At 52.9% G+C, this 17,356-nt stretch overlaps 1 protein-coding gene across 1 annotated transcript in view; it reads left to right on the top strand.

Moving 5' to 3' along the window:
* The window catches only part of LOC144948605 (uncharacterized), a 44,108-nt gene extending 28,968 nt beyond the window's left edge, over positions 1-15,140 (top strand). Inside the window, exons 9-15 of the mRNA XM_078878195.1 lie at positions 2,168-2,389; positions 2,953-3,140; positions 4,598-4,759; positions 6,716-6,825; positions 8,936-9,125; positions 9,434-9,557; positions 10,635-15,140. Of these exons, the coding sequence (XP_078734321.1) occupies positions 2,168-2,389; positions 2,953-3,140; positions 4,598-4,759; positions 6,716-6,825; positions 8,936-9,125; positions 9,434-9,557; positions 10,635-12,208 (2,570 nt within the window). The 3' untranslated portion in view covers positions 12,209-15,140. The remainder of the gene's footprint in view (positions 1-2,167; positions 2,390-2,952; positions 3,141-4,597; positions 4,760-6,715; positions 6,826-8,935; positions 9,126-9,433; positions 9,558-10,634) is intronic.
* The last annotated feature ends 2,216 nt before the right edge of the window (positions 15,141-17,356 follow it).

The following is a 17,356-nucleotide window of genomic DNA, read 5'->3' on the forward strand; positions in this document are numbered from 1 at the left end:
CTTCAGGGTCGGGATTGAACCCACCACCTCCTGTATACCGGGCAAGGTAGTAAACATCTCACCACTGCAGCACCCCTACTGGCAGACCATGTCCACCTGTTAAACATTGTGCCTTCGTGATAGCCTCTGCGCCACAGGACTGTTTGCATGCTCCTGAAAAAGTGGTTTTACTCTCTGGCATGCGCTAAATTCTCATTCAGAGTTCAGCCCAACATCCCAACGCAGTGTCCCTCGGCAAGAGAGCCTTGAAACACATTACAAGACTTGCTGGATAAATTAGAACCCCGTGGAGTGTTTCTGAATAAATAATGCGTTTGTGTATTCTCAAATTTTCCCAACACTGCACTATAACTGCACTCCCGCTCTCAGGCACGGACAGGTTGCGTTTTGCATTGTTAATCTTGGAGTCATTTTTCAATTCCGTATTCATTCTCTCCTCCCTGTAGGCATTGAACCACTCGCAGCCTTCTCTTGCAATGGTTTATATTTAGCATTAATCTAACGTTTTATCGCTTCGAAAAAAAAGAAGACAAAAACATTGCAAGCTGCTGCAACAGAGCGGCAGTAGAGATGCGCGTGTAATCTAGTCGATGTGACTAAAGTTGGGCAGCATGGGCGATGGCGCAACGTGCTGCGCGCAAGTCACCACAGCCACCGCATTCGATCGCAACATTTGTATGTTGAACTTCTTTCGCACCGTACGTAGCCAACCGTGCTAAATTACTGGATAATAATATTTTTTTAACCAGGTTAGGCCCACTGAGCTTTTTATATATCCAGAAGCGACCTGGCTACGGATGATGATAGCGCGGCGATGACGACGGCACCCTCGTCGTTGTTGCGCAACCCCTGGTGGGGGCCGTGGAGAGACCGGGGGGGGCGGGGGGGGGCAGGATGTGCGCTCTCACTTCTTGTTCCTCTTTTATTTATTTTTTTGCTTTGCTTATCAAAAACAACGCACGCTTGCGTCGTCGTATCGGAGTATGTATGTATATTTTTTAAACGACCAAGAAATGGGGGGGGGGGGTGTAGAGGGGCAGTGGGGGGAAGGGATGGGGAAGAGTAAAGGGGGCACGTGACAAGTAGACGCACAAACGGAAAAGAAATATAGGGCAAGTGTGATGTGATTAAGGAATCAACATCTGTTACAACACAAAACTCAGAGGCTCCAAGACCCTCTAGACTAACCAAATTTCCTTTCTTTATTCAGTAAGGCGCACTGAGCTACACGGCTCTTTTTACAGAAACAACGTGGCCACAAGTGATGGCTCGGCGAAGTGGCTTTTCAAGTGGCAATTTATAGCAGCCAAATACTTGATTCTAACGGTGGAGGTAAAAAACGGACCACGGGGAGAACGTGCAAACTCCAGATATACAGGCGTCAGGGTCGGGATCGAACACACGACCTCCTGCATACCAGGCGAGGTAGTTAACATCTCGCCACCGCGGTGCCTACAAACATTCTATCTGGGTGTTTTTCGGGTTGTGCCGTTGTTGCGCGTCATTGTTCGCGGTTGACTTCTGACCATTTCGCTCCCAAGTGCTGGCGGCTTCTTTCGGAACCGAATTGAAAAGCCTTGCAGGGGGTGGGGTGGAAGCGAAACGTCGGGATGGCACGCCGAGCGACGCAGGGGCCCGACCGGTAAAATGCCATGGGGCAAAACCGTAGCGAAAACCTCTATGCAAGTGGTTCCCGAACTGTGGTCCACGAAGCTCTAGTGGTCCCCTCATGAGCCCCTCGTGGGCCCCTCGTGGGCCCCTGGTGGGCCCCTGGTGGTCCCCTGGTGGGTCCCTAATGGGCCCCTGGTGGGCCTCTCGTGGGCCCCTGGTGGGCCCCTGGTGGTCCCCTGGTGGGCCCCTGGTGGGCACCTGGTGGTCCGCGGGCCTACTACCGGGGCAGGGGGGCCCACTGAAAAGAAGACAAACACCGTACTATCATCCTCACCAGGGAAATGTACAGCTTGAAACAACTAGTCGGACGCGGTGGTCCGCAACATTTTTGGAGGTTGAAAAGGCGGTCCGCGCACTCGACGAGGCTGGGAACTGTTGCTCCGCGCGGTCGCGTTCGTTGAGTAGACACAACGCCCACAGACCTCCAGTTCCCCTAAACGCGTTTCCGCGTGCACCTTCCCCCCCCCACCCCCCTCCCCCTGCTGTGCCCCACCAGGGCACGAGCAGCCGTACAGCGTGCGCATGAGGCACGTCCGCGACGCCGTCCAGTGCCTGGGCTCGGACGTCCGCGTGGGCGGCAGCTCCTTCCCCGTGGACGCTCGCTTCCCGGACGAGAGCCTGCCCCCCGACCTCCGCTGCCACTTCGTGCTCCGGGCCACGCAGCGGCGGCCATCGCAGCCGCCGCCAGCCGCGACCTCCGTTCGGGACGAGGCCGTCGGTGAGGGGAACGTGCGACCGCTCGTGTGCGTGCGTGTGTGTGTGCGTGTCGACTTGCCGTTGGTCGACTCGGCCTCAATTGAGTACCTGTGAACATCGCAACCGGTGAGGCAAGGTCGGCCGGGCGTGGTGCTGGCCAACCACTCCCTCGCGTGCCGTGCCGGCCTTCGTAGGTGCTCGCTAACAGCACTTGCCCCAGTAGTCTGTTAAGGCTATACGGGGAGGATCTTTGTATTTGCGGTGGCGTAGAGGTTAGCGCGTTGCACTACGAACCCTGCAACCCGAGTTCTATTCCCGCTCACGGCCAACACCAGCGACGATTATCATGGGCACCGACACCAGTTCCAACACTGTCTGGCCAGCATGCCAGAGGAGGCCAAAATTCCCTCGACAGACGGGGGAGAGGGCTCTCTGGAGCTTCGTCTCGTCTAGGCCCTTCCGCCAGCAGTGCAAGTGCAGGGCTGCCCCTTTGGGCCTCGTACGTACGTGGAACCCCTTGCACGCCGTACGTAGCCCAACCGTGCTAAACGGAGGCGCGGTGGCGGCCTGCGTGTGTGCGCGCAGACTCGAGTGGCGGCAAGCTGAGGAGGAAGCGGTCGCTGATGTCGTGGACGCTGCGACGGAGCTCCTCGCGCTCCGACTCGGACGCCCCCCTCTCGCCCCTCTCCCCCGCCGCCCCCTCCGCCGCCGGCGTCTTCGGGGTTCCCTTGTCCCTGCTGTGCCCGGATGGGGCGCCCCCCAGATCGATCATGGTACAGTCCACGTTTCAGTTAAACCAATGCCACGAATGCACGCGCTTGTTTAATAGAGTTGAAAAGAAAACGTCAAAAAAGATTAAAAGAAATGCAGGTAAAATATTTTGTTTGCAATGGCTTTAATGAAAGAATGACACTTCAGGCATCCCACTGTTCAGCTATTGCTCTTCTCGGGAATGTTTTGTCTATCCAATCCACCTGTCCGTCCTGCCGAGCACACCTCAGATGGGTTCACGAAAAACCCCAAGACGAAACGCTCTCCACCTTACTGCAAAGCTCACCAATAATAATAATGCCCACGTCGGTTTATGTTTTTTTTTCGGACAAGATTCGCAATTAACTACCGTAAAAAAACTGCATACTTTTTTAAAGAAATGTCAAGCTGCCGTAGCAACACGGATACAACTCGGGTGCATTTATCACTGCAGTGGCAAGGACGCGGCCTTGTCCACGGGAGTGATAAACTTCTCTCTCGGATTCTATTTTAAAATAAAGAGATGGGACTGTAACCCGGACAGATTTAATCTGTTGTAAGCAAATAAAGCAACGTGGGGACTCAAGATAAATACGAGTAAAACAAAAGTCACGTACAAACATTTTTTCGTGAAACATTTGGGAGGTATCTCTCCAAGATACACGGCAACAACGAGGAAACACACCAGACTATACATTATATACACGTTACATTTGAGGTGGAAACATGATGGGGTTATTTGTTAAGGCTGGTGGCCTTTGCCCATAACCCTGACCCTCTTACTGTTTGAAGGAACAAAGCGGTTTAATTTGACCGTGTGAAGTTCTACAACAAAGCGATGACGCGTAGAAATGTGTACACAATAGCACTCGCCCCTTGTGCATTCTGCAAAGAGCATCGAAAGTTTCTAAAGAACTGCATTGTGGTTCTTCTTGTCTGAGGAAACCCTCGAAGAACGCTGAGCAAATGTGATCGACTTATAGGTAGCAGTTAGATGGAGACACAACTGTCGACCGGTTTTGTCCCTTGTAGGACTCATCAGCTGAGTACCATCACCAGTGCTCGCTGATGCAAAGTCTGCCTCTGGGAACCATATATGTTGCAGCACCCACTTCTACAGACTTGGGTCCATAGCTTGGCTAATGCCAACCAACATTACATGTGTACATGACGAGAAAGCCCATCATAATTGCGTTGCGATGGGTTTTCGTGTCATCTACGGACACGCTCAATCGCGACGACACTGGTCTCTGTGCCGCAGCTAGAAGGAGAGTGGCATTGCGGTACTGTGAGAGACGGCTACTGCATGGGGAGGCCTTCATCCAGCAGTTGATAAAGCTTGACTGATGATAATTTGAATGAAGACGGAAAATTAAATCGATCGCACGTTTAGTTTTTTCTTATCCTACGTAGCGCCGCAACGTCACGAGTCCCTTTTAACGATGGCTTTACTAATCCCCCCCCCCCACCCGAAACTTAGGCCTTGCTGTCGGCAATATTCCGGGAGGGCCCCTTCACCCGGGGGATTTTCCGGAAGTCTGCGAACATGCGGCACTGCCGGACGCTGAGGGAGAGGCTGGCCTCTGGGGAGCACGTGGATTGGACGCAAGAGACACCGCACGTCGCTGCGGCAGTCTTCACGGTAACTGGGAGAGAGCCAAGCAAATACTGGCCTGGAAGGATGCCGAGAGGTCGATGGACTAAAATTTGCAATTACGGGAAGTCGTACCGCACCCCCCGCCCCCCCCCCCCCCCCGATTTAGGAACGGGTTCCGTTCCCCCGAGAGCCGTTCGTAAGTCGGAACGGTCCGTTAGTCGCAACAAAACCACGTGCCGTATTTAAATGCACGTGCGGTCAGTGTCGTAAAATGTGTTACGGTTCAACAGACAAAAGTGAAGGATTGTTAAACTCATAAATAAGGAGAAATATTTAACAATTGCACGTTTTCCAAACCAAAAAGTTCCACGGTTCGGTTCGCAAGTGTGAGTTCACGTTCGCAAGTCGGATGGTTAAAAAAGAGTGTCTCATGGTAGCTCGTTCGCAAGTGTGGATATTTGTAAGTTAGGCGTTTGAAATTCGGGGACTACCTGTAATACCTCGGTATACAAAGTAGATGCGTTCCCAGAGCTTTGTTCGTATTTTGAAACCTCGTAGATAGAATAAATTATAACATAAGTACTATGAGGATGCATTCCCAGCCTTCGAGACTTACCATGTAATACTGTAACACTTCGTAAATTACCATTCATATTGTAAACAAAGACAATTAATATGGAAAATAATATAATATACCGTACAGTATTTTATATTTAGATGTTTTTTACAAAGAGTGCAGATTTGATGGTAGTTCCTTTATAGTTGCTTCCAGGTAACAGGGGTTAGTTTAGAAATTAATATTTTTTTATGTCGTATTTGTTAAATTCAATATTATTGAGCCCTGCGGCCTTATTCATAGCAGGTGCTTTTGGCTTCACTACACAGGAGGCATAGTTAACCTAGGCGCCTGGCAATAATTAGCTCTGTGATTAATAATTGCACAGCTGCGTAAACAGACGTTGATTCATGAGGGAATGTCAGTATTTGTATGCCTCGTCACCTGTAAACACCTCAGCTGATTCAATTTGGTCACCACATCTAGAGGTAGGCTGCTTATTGCGGTGATATTGTGGAAATCATTTCGGATAAATATCGGCCATAAGAAGTGAGTGTGGGAGACAGAGAGAAGGTCACGTGGATTGGAGAACATACACCGGTGACATCTTGCTGACCATTCAGAAAATATTCATCGGCTTGGGGCAGGGCCCGTTGTGGGCTGGGATGATGGCCGGTGATGGTCAAGACTGACGACAGTGGCATCCAAAGGAGGGAACGTCGCAGAGATGGAGCAATGAGATCAGCTCGTGCGTGCAGGAGCTTGGGGAGGCCTTCCCCCTGCAGTGGCGAGATGTTAACTCCCTCGCCTGGTATGAGCCAGGGAGGGGTTAAGTAGTGGAGCGTGGGTTCGATCCCGACCCTGATGCCTATATATTTGGAGTTGCATTTTCTCCCTGGAGTCGTGTGGATTTTTCTCCCGGTTCTCCGGTTTTTCCCTCCACATTTAGAAACGTGTGTTCAGAGTATTTTGGCTGCAATAAATTTCCACGTGATGAGCCACTTCGTTCAGCTTGTATTTGTGGCCGGGTCCCATCTGAAAAAGAGCAACATAGCTCAGTGGGCCTTACCTGGTTAGAATAGAAATAGATGGTGGCCGACAATGATGATGAAAGGCCACAAATTGCAAACAATTAATAACACTCAGGGTTAAGATAATGTTGCAGGAGGATTATGCTTCGGATGTTTGAACCAAGTTTTTATTCATTCATTTTTGCTTGTGCGAGTGCCTGGAGAAAAGCCACGCATAGGAGGCGATGACGCCACTCAAAACCTGCGCATTAATCGCGAGGTACCTGCTCCACTGCCTCCTACAGGAAGATGCTGTCCGTGGTGGAACGTCCATCCCTGTGTTGACTCGACGCTGGTTCCCCGTGTCGTGTGTCGTGTGTCGTGTGTCGTGTGTCGTGTGACGTGTGTCGTGTGTCGTGTGCGCGACCGCCGCAGGACTTCCTGCGCAATGTGCCCGGGAGTCTCCTCTGCTCGGAGCTGTACCACGGCTGGCTCGAGGGCATTTCAGAGGAGCACCCCCAGGAGAGACTGCAGAGCGTACAAAGGTAAATAATTACAACCCTGGCCAAGTGGCTCAGGGGTTTAGAGCACTGAGGATGAAACTGCTGAAACCCGGGTTCTAATCCGTGAAGCCGCCTGTCGTTTAACCAGGTTTTTAAGTGTATCGGGGTGATGGACTTTGCCTGGTCACAATTTATTACGGATGATGGCGATATGTTTAGGAGCTAAATGCCAATGTCCAGGTTTGCTGGCCACGATGAGGGGGCTTCAGGAGAGAGTTCCTGTAGTTTTGCTATTCTTCCGTTGAAGGAGCGCAGACTGCAGTGGGTTTACAACATGGTTCGTAGTTTGGGTTGCTTGGCCACATTCCCACTGCTATTGTTTGTCTTTCATTTTCCATTCATGAAGAAGGGCGCATCGGCCTGTTCTGATGGGGGTTGATGGTTACGCCACCAGAGTGTTCGAGGAGCAATGTCAAAGCCAGGAGGTGCGGTGTTTGGGTCTCGAAGGACGTGTTTATTCTGGTCAATGACCGTACAATAAAAACATCCATCAGGTAATCTACAATGTTTGGTTTAACTGCCATGTGACATATCTCCATAATGGGCCATATTTGTGAAAGTGCAGTGCCCCGAGTGTGGACGAGGCAAAGGAATTAACCTCAGAAGCAGTTCTGCGTTATGGCTTTTTTCAGGTTGTTCTTTGACACAGGGCGATGCACCATTGTCCGCAGTCGTTCCAAATGGATGTGTTGCATCTCATGACGTAATGCCGATGAGCGTAATTGGAATGTAATTCGGATAAAGTGGAATTAAATTGGTCTATCCCCTAAATCCATTATTAAAAGTGTCAATGTCAAAGTGTTTACACTCGTAAATGAGCAATGTTCAGCGTATATCTCCAACATCTGTTCTGAGGCAGTAATACAAATTCCACGTAACTGTGGCAAGGGCCAGTCTCTCTCCATATGCAATACCCGCTGCTGTATACCCACAAAGCGGTCGTCGTTTTATTGACCAAGCATTGGCTCAACGTGCCGAGACCTACGAAATGATTTCCTAGCAACATCTGAAGGCGTGTTTACGGAAATGGCAGTTTGCTATCGCTGCGATCTGCTGGCTCGCAATAAATTTTATAAACAAAACATGAACAGATTAAATACCATTATTTTTTTTCTACTCCAGATCATTTGCTACGTTTTGCCGACCCATTATTCGGTTTGCCCTGCCGGGGTTGCCGCGACACCGTTTTTCACGACGCCACGCGACACAAATGTCTCTTAACCCGGCCCGCCGCCGCCGCCGCCCCCCCCGCAGTCGGTCTATCAGCAGGTCACGTGCGGTGGGGCAAAGTGTGGGTACTCCCACCTCTTCCAAGACGTCTGGCCAGCGTGGAAGAGTAGGCCAAGTTACGCTCCAGAGCGGCTGTCTAGAGCTTCCGCCAGCGTCGCCGTGAGCAGGCAATGCAGGGCTGAAATGGGGTGCCGCTGTGGCCAGATGTTAACTCCCTCGCCTGGTATGCAGGAGGTCGTGGGTTTGATCCCGACCCTGACACCTGCTGTATATTTGGAGTTTGCACGTTCTCCCTGTGGCCGCGTTGTTTTTTCTCTGGGTCCTCTGGTTTTCCCCTCCACATTTAGAATCAACATCGCGTTCAGAGTATTTCGCTGCTATAAATATCCACGTGATAAGCCACTTCGTTGAGCTATCGGTTGTTGCCAGGGTGCTTCTGAAAAAGAGCCATATCGCTCATTGGGCCTTACCTTGAAAAATGAAAATTAGTTTAGTTTCGAGGGTTTTGGAGCCCCTCAGAGTTTAGTTTTGTTACAGATGTAGTATCCTTAATCGTTGACCTTTTATTCCTCCAATTACCACGGTTGGCTACGTTTAGTTTTATTTTAGCTCACGTTGAGCTGAAATGTGGCCTGTACACTGTCCGATTCGGGGGTTGGTGGCGGTGGAGGAGGGGGGTGGAGGGGTGGGGATGTGCTCACGTGGGACCGTAGTACCACGATCGATTAGTTGAGATTAACCTTTTCATTCATCGCTTTCTTCCGCGAAGTATTCGCCACCGTTGTCGTGCAAACCAACCCGGAGTGAGTTCAACCCCCCTCCCTCCCTGCCCCCCCCTCCCCCCTCACCGCCCCCGGCGCAGGCTGCTGCGCCGCGTGCCGCCGTGCCACCACCTCTTGCTGCGTGCGCTGCTCTGCGTGCTGCACCACGTCGCGGCGCTGGCGCAGCACAACCACATGACGGCGGCGAACCTGGCGCGGTGTGTCGCGCCCAGCCTGCTGTGGCCGAGCTGTGGGGGGGAGCAGCAGCAGCAGCGCAGCGACACGCTGCAGGTAACGACGATGACGACGGCGGCGGCGACTAGGAACGACGTCGACGACAACATCGACAGCTCTCTCCGCGTGCTCGCATCGTCGCGTTGGCTCCCCCCGTGTTCCCTCCAGACGAGTGGAATTCAAGATCGTGCTGCTTGTCTTCGTAGGCCTTACGGAGGCTGTGGCTCCACGTTGTGTTGAGGAGCTACTTGTCAAGTGGCTTCACACAAAAACGAGGGACTACTTTTCGGTTTCGTGCCTTCGGTTTTTACTCGCCGCCGTCGCCGCCGCCGCCACCGAGCGTGTTCCGTGTGCCGTGTTGCCAGGTGGTGGAGCTGGTGGAGTTCCTGATCTGCCACTGCCAGGAGCTGTTCGGAGAGGACGTGACGACGATCTTCGGTCCTTTGCCCGAGCCGAGCCAAACGGACACCGACAATTCCGACTCATCAGGTTTGGGGAGCGCGCGAGTAATTAGAAATTTTCAACTATAGAACAGAGTCGGCCATATACCTTTCAGAGGGGCTCTCTTGAGCAAGCTTGCTCCCTCTACACTTCTATCCACTACTATCAGGGAAGGCCACGCTGAACTAGACAGCTCTTTTTCAGAAGCGAACTGGCCACAAATGATAGCTCAACTAAGTGGCTTATCGTCATGTGGAAATTTATTGCAGTCAAATTCTCTAAACGCATGATGTTGATTCTAAATGTGGAGGGAAAAAACGGAGGAGGACCCGGAGGAAAGTCCACGCCACCACGGGGAGAGAGAGAGAAATGAAAATTCCAAATAGACAGCAGGCGTCAGGGTTGGGATCGAACCACGACCTCCTGTATACCAGGCGAGGTAGTTCACATCTCACCACCATGGCACCAACTGAAGGGACAGTTTCACATCTTGATGAAAACAATGCAAACACACGGCCGTGGCTATTTGCGCCGTCATTGGTAAGGGACACAAAAAAGGGACAAAATAAAACATTCACCTAACGCCTGAATTGGGCCTTGTTGTTTCTGCAGGGTTCGTAGTCTGGGCGTTGACGGCGTATGTCTTGTAATGCACGGGCCTTGAAAACATCAGATCTGGACATTGCATTTCAATGAGTTATAATGAAGTGTTAAATGTATACGTGTGTGTGTGTCATTCAGTGGGGAGCGGTAGTGCAGCGGTTAGCGTGCCACTACGAACCCGGCGAAGCAAGTTCGATTCCCACTCAACGATTATTTGAACTGGTCCTGGGCCTCTCCTAGGTCGACTCGGCCTCAAATGGGTACTTGGTGCAGTTTGCAGTTAAAAATCGCCACTGAGGAAACAAAGGCGGCCGGGCGTGGTGCCGGCCTTCACGGCCGCTGCTCGCTAACAGCGCTTGCCCCAACAGTCTGCTACAGGCTACACGGGGGTGGACCTTTGTGACATTCGGTAAGCCCGCCTCTCGTCAGATGTTCCGAACGACGTGAATTAATTGTAAGTGGCACGCTCCCGCTGACGCCACCGGCACGCCGTCTTCTCCGTGTCCCCCGTGACCGCGCTAGACGCCTCCTCGTCCTTGCGCCAGCGCGACTCGTTGTGCGACGGAGTGCCCGCGGACCTTCACGACGACGGCCGTGGCGACGACGACTCCCAGCTGCTGTCTGAGTGCCTGCGGGCGCTCAGCTTCAGCCGCACGGCGCAGGCCCTCTTCCCCGACATGCTCTGCCACCTCGGCGTCAACCGGTGGCCGAACGCCGGCGGCTCGCGGCTCGACGCCTCCCCGGTCGGCGGCGACGACGGCGATGACGGCGCTCGCGGCCGGAGCCTCGACAACCCTAACAGCGGCGACAGCCCCGAGAAGAGCGGGCGTCGGCGCGTCGTCGGCAACGACCGCAACGGCAACGTGGAGTACGGCGACGGCGGCGACGACGACGACGACGTGTTTCGCGCCAACGGCATCGGGGGCCGTCCCCCGGCGAGCGCGGACACCCCCGCGAGCCGGGCGGCCAGGAGCCGCGTGCCGTTGTCCAGGCCGGCGTCGCTGAGGCTGAACTTCCCCTCCTACGGGCCGGGCTCGTCCTCCAACCTGTCGACGGGCGGAATGTCGACGTCCTCGCAAAGCTCGGCGGAGAGCCTCCTCTGCCTCTCGACGTCTCCCGACTCGCCGTCCGCGCCCAAGCTCGCCGACGGCCGGACCCGGGGTCGCGACGCCGCCGCAGCCGCCGAGCCGCTGAAGCGCTCGCTGTCCGCCAGCGGCCCCGGGCTCAACCTGTCGTTCGACTCCGCGTCGACGTTCTACCGAACCGAGAAGGCGGCCGCGTGGCCCGTGACGAGCGAAATGCGGAGGCGGCTGTTGAAGTCGTCGCAGAGCCTGAGCCCGGGGCCGCACGAGCCCACGCGGTCGGCCATCTTTTACCGGAACCGCTGCACCCCGCCCCCCTCCTCCTCCTGCTCCGTTGATTCGCTGCACTCCGACCACCCCGCCGCCGACCGCCCCCGCCCAGGAGCGAGCGTCGCCGGAGAGAGACGGCACGCGTGGTCCGCGGGGGCCTTGAACTCTCCCGAACGGCGGAGGACGCCCGGGCAGGATGGCTCCATGCAGGGCGTGGTGGAGTCGCTGCTCAGCCCGCTGGTGAACCGCTCCTGGTTCCGCACGGGCTCTTACACGTTCAAGAGGATGCCGAGCGGAGACGGGCGGCGGGGCACGGTGGTGCCGCGACGGGGGGAGGAGTCGCCGCTCTTCAGGGGCGACTGCGGGATCCTGGAGGCCGGAGCGGCCGGTCGCAGCGCCGGGACGCGCCCCCTCCCCTCGCTCTCGGATTCTCCCCGCAGGGGGGCCGCCCGTGGATTTGCCCCAGAAGGGTTGTTCTTTAGTGGACAGCGCTCGCCTGACCAGGAGTTGGACGCTCGTCTCCTGGCGAGCGGTGGTCGCGGTGGCGGTGGTGGCGGTGGTGGCGGTGATGGTTGCGGTGGTGGTGGCGGTGGCGGTGATGGCCGTGGCTGCTGTGCTCGGTGTCAGGACGGCGGATTGGCGGCCTGCCGCGGGTCGCCAGCGTGCGCCGGTTGTGGCCAAACGTGGACGGACGGCCCGGGCGACGGTGCAGTGGAGAGCCACGATTTGGAACGCAAAGCTTAACCCCCCCGCCGCAGGTGCATTGAGCATGCGGTGCATTCCTAGGCGTGTATACAACACGTGTGTTCTCACACACGTGTGTGTATACATACACACGTCCAGTGAAAGGTGAAGGCGCAGCCCTGCAGTGTCTTGCTGAGGCCACTGCTGGCTCAAAGGCCTCCGCTTGAGGGAGCTCTGAAGAGCCGTCTGGAAGGTAGTTTGGGCTGATCTATCGCTCTGGCCAGACTTCTCAGTGGGGGCGAGAGTACCCACACTTTACGCCACCTGCGGACCGACTGTGACGTACCTGTTTCATGCCGCAGAACGACACACGGTGATGTGTATGCTTGTGTGGTTTTTCAAGAGTGACACGGCACTGGGTGCACGGCTAGCTTGTGCGCTCACGCTTGTGCCTTCCAAGCCAAATCAGGTTGTTGGCGTGCTCGGCATCGGCGCCTTCCTTGGAGCGCAGCGCTCACGCGAGCGCAATCTATTCCGCAGAATTGTGGCGTCTGCGGTAGTTTAAAAGGGACGGAGCGATGTTGCTAAGTGACTTCACCAAATTAGGTAACTTGTGAGGTTTTTTTCTCTCCCAAATCTGGCAAATTTGGGCTGCGGCACCAGCATACACGGTCTACGCGCATGTACCTCTGAGTGAAAATCACTCGCTTGGGGCCAATGTTCCGGTGTCTTTGCAAGATCCAGCCCTTTTAATTTAACAATTTGGCGGCATTGTACATTTTTGTCAGGATTTTATGAACCATTGTATTTTCATTTCAAGCTTAGCCTGAATCCAGTATTGTTGTTCTAAGTGTTCGTAATTATTTTTCTTTATTACGAATTGACCGCATCAGAACGTCAACTGGCCGATGGACACAACTCCTTCGTGAATGGAAGATTAAAGACAAGCCACAGCATTGCGGCTGTGGCCACGCAACCCAAACTGTGGACCATTTAGTCAACCCACTGTCGTCTGCACTCCTCCAATGTAGGAGGAGCAGCAACACGACACAAACTCTCTCCTGAAGCCCTCTCACTGCTGGCAGATCTCAACATTGGCATTTATCTCCTGAACATATTGCCAAATGCAAGAAGAAAATAATGACAATTTATCGGAGGCACGTAACAACAGTCTTTAAAACTTGGCAAATGTCATGTCAATTTAATTAACGTCTTGGAATTAAAAAAATGGCATTTACCATATTTCAGTTATTTTGTAATTGCCACAGCTGCGCTTGACGATTAAAATGTAACACACTTTGGATGGTATTAAAAAGAAAATAACTTAAGTAACTAGAAAAGAACGTTAACTGACTGTGTCAATCCACTGCTGGATGAAAACCGTCCCCTGCTGGGTGGATGAAGGAGATTGTTTGAAGGGGGAATGCCTGGGACCAGTGGTTAGGATATCACTCGCTACTCACTTGACCCACGGCCAGCAATCAAATTTCTGGTCACCAGGTTTGGAGCGCAGCGCACAAAACCACTGCATCACAAAATTGCAACTGCAAGATTTGTATAACTTTTTAAATCACGATTTGCTTTGAATAGTTTTAAATATGGTACTGTACATTTGCGTGTTTTACATAAATTACAAATTGTAATCTATGCGGTTTTGAAAAAAGCACGCTTGGCTTGAATGTTTAAGTATCTCTTGTTTTACTTAATCATGGTTGGCTGGTCCAAGAACATTTATATTCACGATATTTACATTTAAATGCTTGTGTTAATGTTCATATTTCGAGAAAATGTAATTTGCATAAATATATTTTCTTACGTAACTGTAAGTCATATTTGTACTACTTTAAAGCCAATAAATCCTTGTTTGAACCTTTGAAATTAGAATATATTTTAAATGTGAATTTGCATTCCGCGCCATTCCACCACTACGTAGATCCGGGCCGGCGTTTGCAGCACGCTCTCGTATTCGGTAAATCCTGGAATGGAGACTGTTCTTTACAGAGTGGAGTTGTGCTTGTCATACACGTGTGCGTCTTTCCTCGGGTTTGAAGTTGCTGTGTAGTGCTCTGCGTTGTCAGAGGAGGGAGCCATAGCATTGTCAGGCTGGGTAAGTTCACACAGATCACACCAACGCCCGGCCGTAACCAGTCAAGTTGAAGGCATGAAGACTGAAAGTAGTCCCTCGATTAAAAAACACGTGTTTTAGGAGACGGTTGCAATCAGATAAAGTCGCCATCATCAGTCATGGATGAAGGCCTGCCGCTTTTCCCTTGCGAAATGGAGTCATTGTCATTTCATGCCCATCAATAGGGGCTACTGTACTTGTTTTTTTTCCCACTGCTGCTGTTACAACTCTGTGTCGTCATGTTGCTTATTGTTCACCCGGGTGTCTTGAAGCATCTCCGTTGCTCTGTTTGGACATTCCGAGTGCCGTTTCTTGCTCTCATCTCTTTCATTGCCCTCTTTACCCTTGCGACGGTAATAACCTCTGCCGTGTTTTACCATCTTCGTGCATGCGATGATCTGTGCCTTGTAAATATCGCAAACTTGTGTCCGTTTGCCATGGTTCTACCTGGGCTTGGACTGCTGGTTTTAAATATTTGAGTTTGAAATGGGTTTGTATTTTTTCATATTTAAGTTTAAATCCCGGGTAGTTTCCTGGGTTTAAACTCAGGATCTCAACGGAACTTGTCAAGCCACCCGGCCGACGCTGACGTGGATTGTTTCAAACAAGGGAGTGTTCCGCCTCTTGTTGTCGATGGCTGTCAACACACGCGATTTGAATGCGTGCCTTTTAAAGCCACCGGTTTACCGTCAATGTCGCCATGTCTGGGGACACTTTGTGAACCCCGTCGCCCTCGTAAACAGGGTGGAACCGCCACCTAAAGTTGACTGTGTAGGGCCGAGTTGCTTAACAAGTGTTTACAAAAAAAAATATTGAATGTAGGTGTTTACACGGAGATGTCAATTGTGTTTTACGTCTTGGGGTGGAGCGGTGACGCCGCGGTTATTTTCGCATCATCGCTGTCAAGATGAACGTGGCAACCCCACCAAGGCAGTGCTGGATTAGCCTCGTAGCACAAGTAGCTACACGTGTAGTAGCTACACGTGTAGCAGCTACAACACGTGCAGCAGCTACACCACGTGCAGCAGCTACACCACGTGCAGCAGCTACAACACGTGCAGCAGCTACAACACGTGCAGCAGCTACACCACGTGCAGCAGCTACAACACGTGCAGCAGCTACACCACGTGCAGCAGCTACAACACGTGCAGCAGCTACACCACGTGCAGCAGCTACACCACGTGCAGCAGCTACACCACGTGCAGCAGCTACACCACGTGCAGCAGCTACACCACGTGCAGCAGCTACACCACGTGCAGCAGCTACACCACGTGCAGCAGCTACACCACGTGCAGCAGCTACACCACGTGCAGCAGCTACACCACGTGCAGCAGCTACAACACGTGCAGCAGCTACACCACGTGCAGCAGCTACAACACGTGCAGCAGCTACAACACGTGCAGCAGCTACACCACGTGCAGCAGCTACACCACGTGCAGCAGCTACACCACGTGCAGCAGCTACACCACGTGCAGCAGCTACACAACGTGCAGCAGCTACACCACGTGCAGCAGCTACAACACGTGCAGCAGCTACACCACGTGCAGCAGCTACACCACGTGCAGCAGCTACAACACGTGCAGCAGCTACAACACGTGCAGCAGCTACACCACGTGCAGCAGCTACAACACGTGCAGCAGCTACACAACGTGCAGCAGCTACACCACGTGCAGCAGCTACAACACGTGCAGCAGCTACAACACGTGCAGCAGCTACACCACGTGCAGCAGCTACAACACGTGCAGCAGCTACAACACGTGCAGCAGCTACACCACGTGCAGCAGCTACAACACGTGCAGCAGCTACACCACGTGCAGCAGCTACACAACGTGCAGCAGCTACACCACGTGCAGCAGCTACACCACGTGCAGCAGCTACAACACGTGCAGCAGCTACAACACGTGTAGTAGCTACTATATAGTCGCTACGGCCCCAGCACTTTCAAGGGCCCCGCGCTAAATGCTTTCAAGCTATCAATTCCGGTTCAGTGATTATGCACTTGCTCTATTATTATAGTACTATACCGCCTTCAACTTTGATGAACGACTGGGTGTTTAAGGTCAGCGATTTGTCATATTATATGGCTGTATGCCAAATGAAAAAAACACAATTACTTTACTATGCAAGTGAAAAATTTGTGTTTTAATATTTGTGTTATTTTTATTTAGGGCCCCTTTAACACATTCCTGTGGAGGGAGCTGGTAGGAACGTTGGGTTGCTCGGTCAATGGCCAGGGTCAACGGCGGCGTGATGTATTCCGCAAATATGCCCGACTGTGAGGGCGGGCACAAGCCGGCGTGAGTAGGTTAAACGTTGAGTTTTATAAGGGCACCACGGGGTGACCAGCCCCTCCCCTCCCACCTCCACCCTCCCCACCCAGCCCGTCCCTCCCCACCCAGCCCCTCCCTGCACGACGGACGGACGGACACAATAATCCCCTGTGGGCTGGTGTAACCAGGAGGTTCCTACCAGTATAACAAACTCGCCTATAGCCCGTCCAAGCACGGGTGGACAATGCAGTTAATCTGAAATATGCAATCGACAATAGTGACTCGCTCATGATTATTAATGAGGGGGTGCCCCATGTGGTTTGACGTCACCCGCTCATGATTATTAATGAGGGGTGCGGCATGTGGAGTGACGTCATGCGCGGGACACATTCTTGGCTTATTACCGACTACACCCAGAAATGTCTCTCCGTCCTGCGCGTGACGTCACTCCACATGAGCCCCCCCCCCCCCCACCATTAATATTCATGCCCGCGTGGAAATTCACACTAACGCACAAGAAGGTCGCGCACTGCACATGCCGCACCCCTCCCCTCATTAATAATCATGGTATGGTGACGTCACTCCACATGCCGCACCCCTCCACAATAACGATTAGCGGGTGACGTCACTCCACATGCCGCACCCCTCCACAATAACGATTAGCGGGTGACGTCACTCCACATGCCGCACCCCTCCACAATAACCATTAGCGGGTGACGTCACTCCACATGCCGCACCCCTCCACAATAACGATTAGCGGGTGACGTCACTCCACATGCCGCACCCCTCCACAATAACGATTAGCGGGTGACG

This window comes from Lampetra fluviatilis, chromosome 50, assembly GCF_964198595.1.
Source record: "Lampetra fluviatilis chromosome 50, kcLamFluv1.1, whole genome shotgun sequence".
In the NCBI taxonomy this organism is placed as follows: domain Eukaryota; kingdom Metazoa; phylum Chordata; class Hyperoartia; order Petromyzontiformes; family Petromyzontidae; genus Lampetra; species Lampetra fluviatilis.